The 17,179-nt window shown below is 35.7% G+C and overlaps 1 protein-coding gene across 2 annotated transcripts in view; it reads left to right on the top strand.

Moving 5' to 3' along the window:
- Positions 1 to 17,179, top strand: part of CORO2A (coronin 2A) — a 158,335-nt gene that overhangs the window by 117,761 nt on the left and 23,395 nt on the right. For both annotated transcript variants that reach the window (XM_031945559.1, XM_031945558.1), the window contains exons 3-6: positions 1,635 to 1,751; positions 3,591 to 3,740; positions 4,476 to 4,655; positions 8,370 to 8,486. In XM_031945559.1, the coding sequence (XP_031801419.1) occupies positions 1,635 to 1,751; positions 3,591 to 3,740; positions 4,476 to 4,655; positions 8,370 to 8,486 (564 nt within the window). The remainder of the gene's footprint in view (positions 1 to 1,634; positions 1,752 to 3,590; positions 3,741 to 4,475; positions 4,656 to 8,369; positions 8,487 to 17,179) is intronic.

Genomic DNA, 17,179 nt, shown 5'->3' with positions numbered 1-17,179 from the left:
TCTACATCAATTTTTAAATCCTAGGCAATCAACAAAATAATATATCAAGCCCTAATTTTTGTACTGTTTGCTCATTTCTGAGATGTAAATGCTCATATTAAAAAATTTAAATCCTAGGCAATCAGCAAAATAATATATCAAGCCCTAATTTTTGTACTGTTTGCTCATTTCTGAGATGTAAATGCTCATGCTAAAAATTTAATAATGTGTTCTTATGGCCTTGTAGGAGCTGGTTCTAGCACACACTTAGAATGACTTTCCAATTCAGACCTCACATGGTAATCTATTTATACCTTTCAGATATATAAACTATTTATACTTCTGCAATATAAACTATCTCTTTGAAATATGTATGCTATGTGGAAATAGTATATGTTGAAGAATAATAAGTATAGTAAGATAGATTTTTTTGCGTGTTAGCGGTTCATGGACCAAGTGATTTTGGCTTGCAATTATCATTAGTGGAAGAAGTCAACATGATAGGACTAAGAGTGGTCCTGATAGAGAGTCTAGTCGCAGGGTCCTTAAACTACGGCCTGCGGGCCAGATTCGACAGCTGAGGACGTTTGTCCCCCTCACCCAGGGCTATGAAGTTTCTTTATTTAAAGGCCCACAAAACAAAGTTTTTGTTTTTACTATAGTCTGGCCCTCCAACTGTCTGAGGAACACTGAACTGGCCCCCTATTTAAAAAGTTTGAGGACCCCTGGGAGAAGGAGTATATATATTAAACATATAAATTATTTATAGTTTATGCTTATGTAATATAAACTATTATTTAAATTATAGCTATATTATATATCATTTATTTAATATATATTGTATGATAATTATATATAAATATGTTATTTAATTATATACATTACATAGATATGTTTCTATCTTATACCCCTGCCATTTCTTTAAGTTTGAAAAGATTATTTAACTAAATTTACTGTTTCCCTGAGAACAGTATTTTTTTTTCAAGTAGACACTGAAAGCTAGCATTTTTCCAAAGCACTACGTATGTATGTATATGTGTAGGATATATGTATATAGACATAAATCCATATATATGTTATCACATTTGATCTTCACAACAACCCTGGAAGGAAGGTGCTATTATTACTCAGAAAGGCTGAGAAATATTGTAATTTGCCTATAGCTAGTGTCTGGTCATCTAGTTCCAAAGCCAACACTGACCCCCTGAGCCACCTACCTTCCAAACAATGTCTGCAGTATGAATTGATGGCCTAGGGCCCAGGGGTCTTCAAACTTTTAAAATGGGGCCAGTTCACTGTCCCTCAGACTGTTGGAGGGCCAGACCATAGTAAAAACAAAAACTTTGTTTCGGGGCCTTTAAATAAAGAAGCTTCATAGCCCTGGGGGAGGGGGATAATCGTCCTCAGCTGCGGCATCTGGCCCGCAGGCCATAGTTTGAGGACCCCTGCTAGGTAGTCTATTATAGCTCTAGGGTTCTGGATTGCTGAGTTCCAGCGGAGCATGTGTTCTAGAAGCCTAAGAAAAATCTCACTCCAAAAGCAGAACCATCCATGGTACTGAAACTCCATTCTCCAAAGTTAAGGTCTAGGGAGATCGTCTCTTGGATTATAGACACCCTAACTCACAAAGATTCCATCTGTCATTTCTTTTGCAGACAGGAAAGCTCGATCCACATTACCCAAAGGTCTGTGGCCACAAAGGCAACGTTTTGGACATCAAGTGGAACCCTTTTGATGATTTTGTAATAGCCTCCTGTTCTGAAGATGCCACGGTAAATTCTCACCTTTCTGTATCCCACTCTCCCAACACATCTGGGGAAATGAAAAGCAATTCACCTTCCCTAAGTTTCCCTAAGTGCTCCATCTTTCCTGAAAACATCAGCAAAGACAATTTTAAGTAAGTAGAAATCATTCACCAAGAAGGTGGTTGGAATGAGGAAGAAGAAGGTAGACTACATAGTGTTGCTATGTCTGTGTCTATCATTCTTAATAAGTTCATCTGAAAATGGGGTTAAATACCTGGACCCTGAAGGTATTTTTTAGAAATTTATCTCACCCTTAGGAAGCACCCTGGCACAGTAGATAGAGTTAGCATCAAAACTAAGAAGAGCCAGGTTCACATTCCACTTCTGACACAGACTTTCTGGACATGTCATGTAATTTTTTAGAACTCCCAGAGAAGGTACCACGCTGCACTGGTGGGGATGGATCCTCACCAGGGAACTCCATATATCAACAAATCATAGGTCTATCTCCTATCACTAACTAGATCAATAAGCAAAACTGCACACTTCAAATGAAAAAAAAAATTATTAAAAATGTGGAAAGTGTTCCAAAAGTAGTGACCGCTACATTTGAAAGTTTCTAAGATGTAGAGCAACAAAAATTTTATTATCTGATATCCAATCCCTATACCTTTCCTTCTGTCATTTAAAGACCAGCCCAAAGATCTTTTCTGCTTGTTTATGTTTAATAGAAGTTAAATAAATTTCACCACCCTTCTCCTTACCTAACCTGGTTCTAAGATGACTGTTCTGGCTCTTCCTTCTTGTTATCAAGTCGCTAATGAGTATAATTCTGTCTGTACAATTCTAATTTAGAAGCAGAAGTGTGCACGGAAATTACTGGCAGGAAATAGGTGTTAATGGCTCTCCTGAAATGATTTGTAGATCCATTTAGCCTTATGAACCCCAGTATATACTAATGGAATCCTCGCTGGGCCTGATCTTGCAGAGAATCATTCCCTTAGAAATAAATCTCTCAACATGTAAGACCAATGAGTTCTCTTTGAGCTTTCAAATACTGAGCCCTTAGCTGCCCAAGCAATCATTTTCTCATTGATAAAGGAAACTATATCCAATCTCATGCTAATGCCCGTGACTACCCTTCTCTCTCCCCCAAAAATGGATCTGGGAGCAAGCACCTTCACCACGTAAAATGGCACTTTCATTTATTCCGGATGTGGGTATTTCTCATCTAAAATGGTCAATTTGTTTTAGATCCAGGTATTACCTCTGTAGTCATTCTTCACCTAGCATGCATTCAAAAAATTCTTGGAGAATTGAATTGTATCTGCTTCTATCTCAAAAAAAGAAATGTAAATATCTTTGAAATGTATAGAAGAGAATGTAAAGATAACTGAAAAAATAATCTTGATTTCTGTGATAAAAGCAGACAGACCCTGAATAAATACGTAATTCAATCTCTTTCAGTATATTCATATCGGCCTCTGTAAGGTCTCTGGAATTAGTCTTTTAAAGACCATTCAGACAAGGGCAGTCCCAGAAAGAGACCTCCAAGGGCAGCTTCAGAGCAAAAGAGAAATTCCCTCCCCCAGTCCTGCTTGGTATATTGGGGAGGAAGAGGCCGGGAGGAAGGAGCAGAGACATAGAAGAGTATCTTGCACAATAGGCTTGCCATCCTCAAGAGTGCAAGGGCTGATCTGCCTGACAGGGCTAGTGGAGAGCCCAGTGTCTGTCCAGTCTCTTAAAATTTATAATTTGCAAGATGTCCTACCAGTGTTGATGATGGTTGTAATAATAATATATTTCTCACAAATGATAAGGTTTCAGCATTTATAAAATATATTGTTTTGTCCTGCCTGCTACTAGATTAAGATATGGGATATTCCAAAGCAATTCCTGGCAAGAAACATCACTATCTCAAAGAAGGAGCTACTTGGTCACTCAAGAAGGGTTGGACTCCTGGAATGGCACCCAACTGCTGCTAATATTCTCTTTAGCACTGGTTATGATTATAAGGTTAGTCAATGGTTATTATAAGGTTAATGAATTTGAAGGAAAATGCTAAGAGGGGAAAAATCCCCCTCTCTACTTTTTGCTTGAGGACTTTTTTCCCATGCATCATTAATTTCTAAATGTTCAAATGTCAAATGTGTAGATTTAATGCAGGGTATTTGAGGAAAATCTAGAAAAAAAGAAAAGTATTTATACTTATATGTCTATAAATATGCACATATATAGATATATATGTGGGCAATGTAGAAATGTATATATATATGTATATATACACATATAGATAATGATAAAAATATGTATCTATAGGATCCTACTAGGACCTTATCTTGCTACACTGATATTTCAATATGTCCAAAAAAATCGACTATAATTACAGAACTTGGGTTCAAATTCTAACTCTTTTTACTATTTATGTAAGCCTGAGCAAATCTCTCTGGTTCTCACTCATCTGTAAGATGAGGGAATTGGACCAGATGATCTCTTTTTCAGTGCTAAATCTATGATCTTTTTTTTTCTCTTCCCCAACTCTACCTTCTGAATCTTCTGTTGACTTCAGGGACAAAGGAACCAAATACCTTCCCCAGCCCATTTCCAGATTATTCCACATGGGATTACTGTGTTTCACTACCTTGTTGAATACTAACAATGTGCTGCCATGTCCTGTGTGCGTGTTCATTGTCAGGTAAATGAATGAGAGTGGGGGAAAGATGCTAAGAGTTTCATTTCTCTGTTTTCTAGTTAATGATATGGAACCTCGACACAAAAGAGTCTGTAATTTCGAACCCAGTGAAGACAATTGACTTTCACCAAGATGTGATCCTCTCCATGTCATTCAACACAGATGGCAGCCTGCTCGCAACCACCTGTAAGGACAGAAAGATAAGGGTTTTTGACCCCCGCGCAGGAAAAGTCTTACAGGTGCAATATGCAAGATTATGCTTTTCAATAAGATAAATGTCTTGATGGTTTTTTCCCCCATGAGGGCTGGTTAGAGAACAAATGGAATAAGAGTGTGTGATAAAGTCACATTAATTCAGACCACACCATCATGTCTGGTCTCTCATCATAGATTGATGCAATAATTTGGTCAGAGGCTAGATTAAAATTTACATTTGGCTCTTTGTGAAAAACAGGCAGATGAATAATGCAGATAAGATTGCAAGAAGGAAAACTTAGTCTTGAGAACAAACTGTTTCCAAATAGTCATTTGTTATGGAAAGATGATGTGGCTTTGTAGATAGAGTAACAGTATATAGAACTACATTTAGGCCATGCTTCTGAAACATTCTGGAGACGGGATCCTGGGCAAATCAAATGACATCTCAGCACTCTGGGCAACTCTCTAAGTTGCAAAGAAGGCACCAACTTGCATTAGTGACTTCACTTGGAAATTCACTATATCAATGAAAAAGAAGATCTAATTCCTATCCCTTTACTATTTAAATAGAGATGGTAGTGCAGTGAATAAAGTGCCATACATGGAGTCAGGAAGACTCATCTTCCTAAGTTCAGCCTCAGACACTTATAACTGTGTGACCTTGGGCAAGTCATTTAACCCCAGTTGTCTTAATCTTATGATCTGTAAAATGAGCTGGAAAAGGAAATAACAAACCACTCCAGTATCTTTGCCAAGAAAACCCCAAAAGGGATCATAGTCAGATATAACTAAAATGATTGAACAAGAAAAAATAATTACAAATTATTCTTCTCTGCTATTTAAAAAATCTTTTTAAAAAACTAGATTCTGAAATTCAGTGGAAGTATTTTTTTCTTACTAGGGTCAGGGGTTAGGTGTTGATCATTTCCTTAGCTGCTTCATAATCTTTATTTCAAAATGAAAGCTCACCCCTGAGCCTGATGCTACTGCCTACACTTGAACTATCTCAACAATGGCATCATTCCAGACTTTGTTCTGCCTGTCTTCCTCGTAAGAACATTTTGTTCTCTTCCTCCTCTCTCTTCTTGTGATGGCTTTTAGTGGCTGAGGGATTTTGATTCTCAGATACCATTTATTCTGCAAGGAGACCATCACAAGATGAGATGATGACTCAAAGCATATAAATCCCAAAGTAGGCACCTCAGACTTACTTCATTAGAGCAGGAACAAACAAAAATGCTTTCTTCTCTCATCTACTTTCATTGTTATTTATGCTGGATTGCACCCATGTGCAAGGTGAATGACCTTGTTAAGAACTGTCTTTCATTTTTCTGTAACTCCCTAATTGAAGTTGCTTCAAATTCTTAAAAATAATAAAACTACATTTCTTTTATTTTGTCTATAATTCACACTTCTTACTCATTTAAACTAATTTCCTCCATATATATTCATTCCCAAAATAATACAAATTAGCAGGACAGCTAATTGGCCCAGTAGATAGAAGGATGAGCCTAGAATCAGGAAGTCACATCTTCCTGAGTTCAAATCTAGCCTCAGACACTTTATACCTCTGTGATCCTAGGCAAGTCACTTAATCCTGTTAGCCTCTGTTTCCTTATCTATAAAATGAGATGGAAAAGGGTGTGGCAAATTTCTCCATATCTCTGCCAAGAAAACCCCAAATGGTGTCACAAAGAGTCAGACACAACTTAAAAAATAACTGAACAACTGTACAAATTAGCAGTTTTATTCTGCTAATGAACTGAAGTTATTGAGCTCAATTCTAGGTGCTACATTTTAAGATGGACATTGATGGAGTAGACAGAGCACATCCAAAAAAGTGGAAACAAGATGGCTAGGGGACTCAAAACCATGCTATACAAGGATCAGTGGAAGGAACTTAGGATATTTATTCCCCCAAAAATGAAGACTTACAGAGTCCATGACTGTGAGCAGAAAAATCAGGGATGCATAGAAATTGCAAAGAGGATGATTTCAGTTTGACATAAGGAAAAACTAATTTTTAGCTATTGAAAAGGTATTGAGAAAAAGCTAGAACATCAGTTGTGTAGGGTCTCATTATGAGGGGTATGAATTGAATGGGCTTCAAGGGCATTCTTGCTCTGCAATTCTATTGTTCTATCTATATCAAAACTTACAGGACAATAATTTTAAAATGCCAAATTTACCTTTGTTCGTCATTTTTACTTCACTAAAAAAAAATTTCATACCTATTAATGTAGAATGAAAAACCTTTATAGCGGTAGAAATCTTAGAAATCATATATTCTAAATCTCAAATTTTACAAATAAGGAAATTGAGCCCTAGAGAGAGAAATGAATTCCCCAATTTTTTGCTGGGGGGAATGAAAAATTTTCCTTCTCTAAAATTTCAACTCCCCAAATGCCATATTTATTGTTGTATTCTGAATTTTTTATCTTTATTGTCCTTCACTAAAATCTTCTGATAGCTCATTTACTATAGAGATGACCCTGAATTCTTGAGGGTTATGCTGTCAAAATTCAAATCATGACAGTTCCCATCAAGTAGAAATGACTTTAAGTGTAGGCTCAGTGATTAACTATATAAGATTAATAGACAATTCTTTGTTATAATAGATGGAGAAAGGGAAGGGCAAGAAATAAAGGAGAAAATACAGGTAATATAAAAACAAAATATATCTATCAAATTTATTTTTTAAAGTATCATTGCTATTGTTTACCCTTCAAGCTTTGAAAAATATTTTATATAAATATCTCATTTTACCTTCAGCTCAATCTTGTAGCTTGCTATTATTATCCCCACTTTACAGATTAAAAAATTGAGGCTGAGAAAAGGTAAATGATTTGTCTAGTGTCAGTCAGTGTTGGGGAAAAGACTCAAACCCAGGACTTCCTACCTTCAACTCTAGTACTTTGTGTGTTATACTATACTATCTCATATATATCATTTGAAGACTGTTTAGCAACGTTTAGAAAAATGTAAATTTGGGTGTAGGATGATGAATTTTTCAGTGTCAGTAGCTCTTCAAGACCTCGCATAAGATCTAGGATGTGATAGAGGAGTTATGGTCTATCCTGATTAACAGAATTCTCACAACTAAACCACAGAAACATATAGTATATAAGTCATTACAAAAAAATTTTCCATTTCTTCTTCCTTACAAATCTAGAACAACTTTTTATATCAATATTTTATATTATATTTATTTATAAGGCCATATTTTACACAAAGTTTGAAGTTTGAAGACATTTAGCATCCTATCATTGTGGAAATGATTCCTGCCTCCCGACTTTGGTGTTGAGGAGATTATGTTTCAGATAGAGGTTGGACTCAGCTAACTCTGAGGTTCTTTCCATTCTAGGATTCCATGAATCTGAAGAACAATCCATGTACACCCAATGCTTAAAAATAATTTAAAATAATTTTCTATCAGTGCTATTTATCAACTCCAAGCCTGAATTAGGAAATTTCTGGATAAAGAATTTATAATGGTTCTATTTTATTCTCATTCAGCTGCTCTCATCTTTATGTTCATGGATTTCCATGTGAATTTTTATCTCCTTAAGCTTCTTCAAGTCATTCTCAGAAAATAATGACACAGAGAATCTTCAGGAATAATCATACAGAGAAATCCTTTACCAGAATAGTACACAAAATCATAACTGATTCCTTCCCACCTTTTTGAGAGAGGGTAATCATTGATCCACTAAAATTATGTCTTCATACTCATACGGTGTGTCATCTTCTTGTAGGAAGCAAACTACAAATCTCACAGAGCCAACAAAGTGCTGTTTCTTGGAAACATGAAAAAGCTGCTGTCCACTGGAACGTCCAGATGGAACAACAGGCAAATTGCAGTATGGAATGAGGTGAGTCAATCAACTCTCAAAAAACTTTTCAAAACAACTTTAAAAATCAACTTTTGGAACAAGGACCAGACTGGGACTACTTAGATCTGTCTCATTTGCCTGTTTATGTCATTTGTTGGTTTCCACTAAAATTCCTTCCTTTTATTGACTCTAACCCCAAATTTACTTCTTGTTATTCTTTTCTCTCTCTCCTTCTCCTGCTCATTGACTTTTCCCCTACAAGATATATAAAGAATTAAGAGATTTTAAAGCTAGACAAAGGCCTTTTTTCTTCAAGCATAGGCTGCAGGATGGCAAGAAGAGTAGCCATGAGCTCTACCTATTAAAGAGAGAATTTCCTTCTTCTCCAGTATTCACTGGAGACCTTGCAGACCTAAGGTTCTACTTCTGTGTGGCTACACATGTGCTTGTGTAATGTATGTGTGTGGTCATGATAATTTCCATGTCCTAGTTTAAAAGAAGAAAATGAGTGGAACCCTTTTCTTAGCCTGGTAGCTGGGAAAAGGATAAAAACTGGGAGCACAATATAACATATTTATGGTTATATTCATATATCTGAATTCATAGAATAAAGATATATTATATATAATAATATAATTTATATATATAATAAATAAATAATATATAAAGATATATGTTATGATGAAATATTACTGTAATTCCATTAATTAGTTTATGTGTTTCTTCAAATGGTTCTAAAAATCTTACCATGTATTACTAGGTTCAATATATTTGAGTGATCACAAACTATTTCTCAGTGCATTTTACACTTAAGGCTTCAAGCATTCCATTAGAGTTGTAAGTACCCTATTATAAATTCATCTGAGATGGTCTTGGAAAGACTATTCTATGAATGGCCTTTTTCTAACAAACATGACCCTTACAGAAAACTGATTCTCTGACAATCAGCCAACAAGCAGTAATTAAGCACTTTTTAGGTGCCAGACACTGTGCAAAGAAAGAAAAAAGCCAATGTCTCTCCTCAGAGAGCTCCCAGTCTAATGGGGTGGCAAAATGCAAACAACTATGTACAGACATACTTGGATATTTTGGATAAATTGGAAATAATCAAGAGAGGGAAGATACTGAAATTAAGGGAGATCAGGAAAGGCTTTTTAAAGAAGATAGGACTTTAACTGGATTTAAACAAAGCTGGGGATTCCAGACAGAAGGATGGCAAGTGCAATTTTCCAGAGCCAGGAGATAGAATAAGTGATGGGAGTCCAATATCACTATATTGCAAAATATATCTGTATGGAATGGGTGCAGGAGGTAGGAGAGGTATAAAGAGACTGGAAAAATAGGAAGAGGCAGGTTTTGAAGAGCTTTGATCCTAGAGGTGATAGCAAGATGTTGAAGTTTATTGAAAAGGGAAGGGACATGGTCAGATCTGTAATTTAGGAAGGTAAATTTGACAGTTGAGTAGAAGATAGAGTAGCAGGACTTATTATTTTTTTCCACTCGTGACCCTTTTCACCTGAGAAATTTTTACATGATCCTGAGTATGTAGGTATATAAAATAAGTTATATGAATTAAGCATTTGGTGATAATAAATCATAATTCCATGACCCCCATATTCACTTTTATGAGAACCCATATGGGTTGTAATTACCACCCAAAGATTATAATAATGCTTCTTCCCTTCCCTTCCCAAGGCTATCTCCTTGTAAATTAGAGCAATAGGAAAGAAATACGGAGTCAAGTGCAAGTGAGGGGAATTTTCCCATCTTATAGATCATATACTCAAGAGCCTTATTCAAAGCCCAGGTCTTGTTTTCACAATACAGAGAACCTTAACCACCTAGAGGCCCAAAGAACACCCTAATCAAACCTACTGTCAACTTGTAATAGCCCTTCCTTCTTGGTTCAGTCATTTTTCAGTCATATCCAATTTTTCATGACCCCATTTAGAGTTTTCTGACAAAGCTATTATAGTGGTTTACCATTTCCTTCTCCAGCTCATTTTACAAATGAGGGAAACTGAGGCAAACAGTGTTAAGTGACTTACCCAGAGTCATAGAGCTAGTAAATGTCTGAGGCCAGATTTGAACTCAGAAACATGAGTCCTCCTCACTCCAGGCCTGGCACTTTCTCCACCGTACTACCTATCTCCCCTTCCTCTGTTCTAAACATAAATCAGTATGGCACAGAGCACTGGCTCTGGAATCAGAAGATCTGGATTCAGATCTCTTCTTTGGTGCTTATTATCTGTATGACACTGAGAAAGACACTTAATCTTACTATGGCTCTCTTCCCTCATCTGTAAAATAAAGGAATTGGACAGGACAGTTTTAGAAGTCTCTTCATCTCTAAGCTCACTCTCACAAAAAAATTAATTGATCATTCAAGAAACATTTACTAAATACTGGAGTTGGCTAGGAATACAGAGATAAAAAAAAAAATCCAAGGGACTGTTTTGTCCCTGCCCTCAAGGAGTTAGGGTTACAACATGTACACATATAATTAAATCTATAGTCATTTCAAGGAGGAATTTCAGCCTGGAAGAATCAAGTAAGTCTCATATAAATTTAAGTTTAAAATTTTAAATTAGGTTTTAAGAGAATTTCTAAAAGGTAAAGGAAGAGGTAAGGACTGAGATTTCAGGCACGGGAAACATCCTGTGCAAAGGAAGAGAGATAGATAGAATATGGAAAAATAGAGTAAAACAAGGAAATAAAGAGAAGATTATGCCCATATATGGATCATTTATGAAAAATAACTCAGACCAATTCATACATACAGGGGAGTGGACCAGGTTGGGAGATTGTAGAGTGTTTTTAAGAGTACTAATATCCTCTTCCACAACTAAACCTGGAAAAGTAGACTGCTTTCTAGCTATGGAGGGTTTTAATTGTCAAGCAGATGAGTCTGTATTTGATCCTGGAGGAAGCAGAAAGCCTCTGAAACATTTGAAGGTGAGGAATAATATAGTGGGACCTAGACTTTAGGAGCATCCCTTTGGCAGTTGTGCAGAAGCTGAACTGGAAATGGGTAAGATTTGAAGGAGAGATTAATCAAGAAATTATTGCAATGGAACAGGCAAAAAGTGATAGGACCTGAATCAGTATATCTCAGCATCTCAGCATATTTTCCCAGATTAAGCTCAGATGAACCAGATAGATCCCTGACTTTTATCCCCACTCAGTATGGATCAAACCAGTTCCTTCCCCTGGCCATGGTGCTGACAGCCTTCCTTAAACTCACTTGATTCCAAATTAGGACACCACACTGAGAAAGTGTTCAGTCTTATAGTTGGTTTCAGAATATGTAATGGTGACTGCAAAGTACATTTTTAAAATCAAATTTATTAAACATATACTATCTGCCAGTGGGGACACAAGTGCAAAGAATGAAACTACTTGCAAAGAGCTTATATTCTAAAAGTGAAATAACAAGTACATATCAAGTCCATTCTAATGGAAGGTGCAATAATTACATATAAACCATAAATAGGAAATGAATAATTGCAAGTAAACACAAAGTAGTTAAATACAAAATATTCTGGAAAAGAGGACAACAGCTTTTTGGAGATTTAGGAAAGGCTTCATGCAGAAGATGATGTTAGAGAAAGGCAGATAAATAGAAATAAAGGAATAAAACAAGAAAATAAAGATGAGGAGATTATGCCCCTATGTGGGTCATATGTGAAGAATGGCTCAGATCTATCCATGCGTACAAGCACATACACACAAACACATTTATGGTTTATATGCATTCTCATGACATTTTTTCCCTCTATGTGTAGACTACAAGAGATTAGAAACTGGCTGTTTTAAAGTCTTAGCATTAATCTAGTCTTGTTACTAACATTCTCAAATGTTGCAATAGTGGGTGAAGGAGAAGAATTGGTCAGAACACTCCATCTTAAGCAATGGCATTTCCATCTCTCAGTCCAACTGATATACCAGGAAATAACGGGCAGTTAGTGTCTTAAACGGAAGGCAAAGAAACATTTTATAATTCCTTTATGAGATATGAAGAAATTCTCTTTGATAAGGTTAGAAGGCAATTAGTTATTAGCTAACAAAGGATCAGTCATATTCTTGTGGCCCTTTCACAGATGATTATATTCTCTAGTGAGTCATTCAATAAAGGAGAGTTCCCTAGCAACAGAGAAAAAAATCCAGCCTTGCAAGAATCCAGCTCTTGAGAGAGAGAGAAAGAGCTTTTGATACTCGGGGGGGGTGGGGAAGAGATTTCTCTTCTTCTTCCCTTTCTTCCTTCCCTCACCCCTTAACCAATGTCATTAGCTATGGTATCTTGCAGTAAAGTTACTTGCCGAATTAGAGATATAAAATTAAGTATGAATCGGAGAGAAAAAGAATCAAAGCAAGAAACAGCATAGAGGAATGCAGCCTCTTGCAGCAGAGAAGAAAGCCAGCTCTAGATTCAACAGAGAATTAATTCTAGCAGTTAAGAGCTGAATTGCAAAAAAAAAAAAAAAAAAAAAAAAAGGGAATAGAGAGCTAAGTTGAGTGACCTGTTCAACACAAAGACACTGTACCCTGCAGGGAGTAATATAAGGATGCCATGAGATGAGAAAAAATATCAGGGCTACAGATTGGAGACATAAGTATCCTTGGTCATTTATGTCCATTGTGTGTGAGCCTCACTGCCAGTATGCTTTTTTTATGTATCTATTATGCTCAATGACATCACATGTATTTCTGGAATATTGTGCATCAAATTAATGGAGAAAGTATTTTTAGTTACTGTTATTACTATACCATGTAAGTAAATGCTTTTGCTTAAAACTAATTGGATCTTTTGGCTGATTGTTAAAGCTAAGCACAGTAATGGAAGCTTGGAAACTGTAGTTTAGGACTGCGAACCCACAGAATTCTTGGGACCTTAATTGTAGTCATACACCCAGGGACCCAAACTGTGAGCATGGGCGTCAGTTTGGGTGCTACCCGAGTTCTATTCCATGAGTGCTGGCACTAGGACCTAGATTCATGCAACTACACGTTTCTCACATGTAGGATTTAGGGAGTAGATGCTCATCTCCCTGACCTAGAAGGGACTTTTCTTATGTGACTCCTAACACAGAATTGGGTCTCTGGGCTAGGAAGTAGATTTGGTACCCAAATCCCCCAAATTTATCCCCACATTGCCTAGAAAATGCTTAAATTTCTAAATACCCCAAATATAAACTAACACACATAATAGCATCTTCCTATTCAGCTCAGGAATCAATTTTCCCTGCTTATTATGAGCCTTCATTGCTGCCATATCTTGGACCATAGACTCTTTCTCTTGTTTCTGCCATTGCTCTTGAAACCATCTTCAAGGATCCTCAACTAAAGCTGCTCCTTATTATAACTAAAGTTAGTTAGTTATTACTAACTAAAGTTTGCAAAATGGCTTTCTTACATTACCTGCTTTGGTTCTTGTAGCAATCCTTTGATGTGGGTGTATGCTCTCTTCTGACTTTTCTATGTATTCTTTAGATACTTTTCTCCTGGAAGGTTTAATTCTGCTTTCCTCAGGCACTTTTTTCTGCCAAACTCTAATGAGATCACCTGATTTTGTTTTGGGACTTCCTGATTTAACCCTTGAAATTTTTTTCCAATACATGAATACAACTGGGTACAACTCTTTTGGACAAGGGTTCTTGTTACAGGAGAATCAAAAAAATAAATCAATCTGACTCCTCTAAGTCTGGTCACTAAATGAACATTTTTCAGGTCTTCCATTAATATGGAAGGTTAACTACCTACACCAACATAAAAAAATGGTCTGGCCCTATATAGTCAAAACAAGGACCCAGCCAATTCAAAATGGCAAAATTCTAGGATTTGTAGATCTTGGTCAAATCCTTCTGGCCATCCTTACCATTGGTGAATCCCAGACAAAGCCCACTGGCAAAAGGCTCCACCCTAAGTCACATGAACTCCCACAAGACAACCTTCCTGAGATATTCAGTTCTACTTCTCCTGGATTACCATCCAGAAAAATGTCCTATATGCTCTACCCTTCCAGCTTGATTCTTAAATGTGATTCTGTCCTCATGCACAAAGGGAACTAACTGGGTGGTTATCATTATTTATTGAGCTTTATCAAAGTAGAGAAATAATACTAATATGTTTTGACCCAAACTCTCTTTTTCTTCAATAAGAGAATGCATTCCCAAAAAAAATTCAAATTACCATTTCCTCTCTCTTTAATGCTAATAGTTTCTTTGGCAACACAAACCAGAAGAAATCACTTTCATTTTTAGATTTTGTAATTTCCCTATCACTTCAAATGCCCACAGGAGCTACTGATCTAATGTTCAAACATTCATAGGTATATAGCAAGTGTTTGCTGTAAATTTTGCTTACCCAGATTAAATTAAATCAAATAACTAGAATGTAGAGCTTTCTTAGCCATTCCCTTTTTCCCCATCTGCCATTAGTCACTGACCTTTGCTTTCCTCTTTATCCCTCTTGTATGTTTTTCCTTCCCTGGCTATAAGGATTAATCCATTTCTGTTTTATGATTTTTTGACATGGATAAAGTCTTATTTCTTTCCCCCCTAGCCCAACCATACTCACCACTGTTTTGAAATATAAGATATCATTCTTTCTGTATTTTACTTTTTTTAATTGAACTAAATGCAAAACAAGAAAAAATAAATAGAGAAAGAAAAACAGAAGAAAAAAATAACATTGTTATGTGCCTAGCAGAACATCAGGAAGGATTCAAAATATATAACAATAAAATTTCATTTCCAAAAAGCATATATAATAATAGAAGAAGTTATATTCATGACTGTCCATCTTTTCTTTTCCTCCTTGTTGGTTATTCTTTTGTGCTCTTCTGTGTACTTTTAACTTTATTCTTTTTCCCCTTTTCATCCATCTCCCCCAAGCAAGTTACAGGTAAGCAAAGATAATGTGTGTTCACATCCACCCATACATATACATAATCTATACCTAATGCATAATATTCTCATGTACTCAGACACATATACAAACCCACATGCATTTAAAACAATATTAATATGGCTGACATATAATGTGGATTTCTCTCTTGATTGAACCTCTAAGTTTGACTTTGACTAAGGTCAATTATTGCTAGCCCTACTTTTTTTTCTAATAAATTCTACTCCTGATCCTTGTTGTAGTGTTTGTGTATATCTCCTAATTCCTATTACTGCTAACTCTACTTTAATTCTGCTCCTTAACTTGCCTTACTATTACTTAACCTCCCTACACCCATGGATCCCCTTATCTTTTCCTCTCCCTTCTCTCCCCCTTTTTATCCCTTTCCCATTAATCCCCTTGTCCCACTGTCATAAATCTGTACATCTTTTTATATCCCACCTTTTCTTATTCTATCCTCTTCATATTTCTTTATAGATTTCAAAGGATACTGTATGCTTTATGGCATATTTACATAATATTCCCTATTTAACCCATTCTTGATGTGAGTAGATTTTCAGAACTAGGAGACCTTCTCCCCCCTTAATGCCTCTGTGTCAGTTCTTCCTCTGCACCTCATTTGTATAACACAATTATTATTTTTTTTACCTTTTCCTAGAAAGTTTTGCTTTTTTAGAATCAAATCGTACTTAATTCTGCTCTAATCTTTCTTTTGAGCTATCCAATTACTGATGTCAATCTTAAACATATGCTATACATTTCCATTTTAAAAACATAAATGATTTATTCATATTGAGTTCCTTGAAATTAACTTTTGATATTATGTTATGAAATATGTTAAATTTATGATATTATTATGTTATTATATATATTATTATGTTATGATATATGTTAAATTTTCTATTAAGTTGGGTTGAGACAGAGTCCTGAAAATCTGCAAGTTCATTGAATGTCCTTTTTTTGTTTTGGTTTGGTTTTTTGTTGTTTTTTGGTTGTTGGTTTGTTGGAATTGGAATTAAATAACTTGCCCAGAGTCACACAGGTAGTAAATATTAAGTGTCTGAGACCGGATTTGAACTCAGGTGTTCTTTTTTTCATTCAATGTTATGGATAATTTTGCTGGATATGATATTTTTTGCCACAGGCTTAGTTCTTTTGATTGCCAGTATATATGGTTCCAGTACCTGAGGTCTTTTTGTGGCTGCTGAAATTTCCTGTACAATTCTAATTGTAGCTCCCACATCTTCCAATTGGTTTTTTTGTTTGTTTCTTGCAAAATTTTATCTTTGATTTGAGGGTTTCGAGATTTGGTAATAATATTCCCATGTGTTTTCCACAAAGGATCTCTTTGAGGTAGTGATCAATGGATTTTTTTTCCTATTTCTAATTTTCCCTCTTGTTCTGTCAATATAGGACAATTTTCTCAGATTATTTCTTGCATTATTATGTCAAGATTTTTTTTTTGATTATAGCTTTCAGGTAGTCCAATTATTCTTCTATTTTGTCTTCTTGATCTATTCTTCAGATCTGTTGTTTTTCTTATGTTTCATTCTGTTCTGTTTTTCCACTCTTTATATTTTTTTGTAATTTCTTGGTCTCTTATAGCTTTACTGACTCTCCCTTGCCGAAATCTAATAGTCAAAGAGTTATTTTCTTCTTTAACACTGTGTCTCCTTTTCTAGTTGGTTAATTTTTTTTCATAATCTTCTTAATAATCTTTTTCTTGGATTTTTTTAGTTTTTCTTCTGTCTCTCATTTTATTTGTAAAGTCTTGCTTGAGTTCTTCTATAAATTCTTTCTGGGCAGGGGGCCATTACTGTTACTCT

This window comes from Sarcophilus harrisii, chromosome 1, assembly GCF_902635505.1.
Source record: "Sarcophilus harrisii chromosome 1, mSarHar1.11, whole genome shotgun sequence".
Classification (NCBI taxonomy): Eukaryota; Metazoa; Chordata; class Mammalia; order Dasyuromorphia; family Dasyuridae; genus Sarcophilus; species Sarcophilus harrisii.
This window is presented reverse-complemented; position numbering and strand designations above follow the sequence as displayed.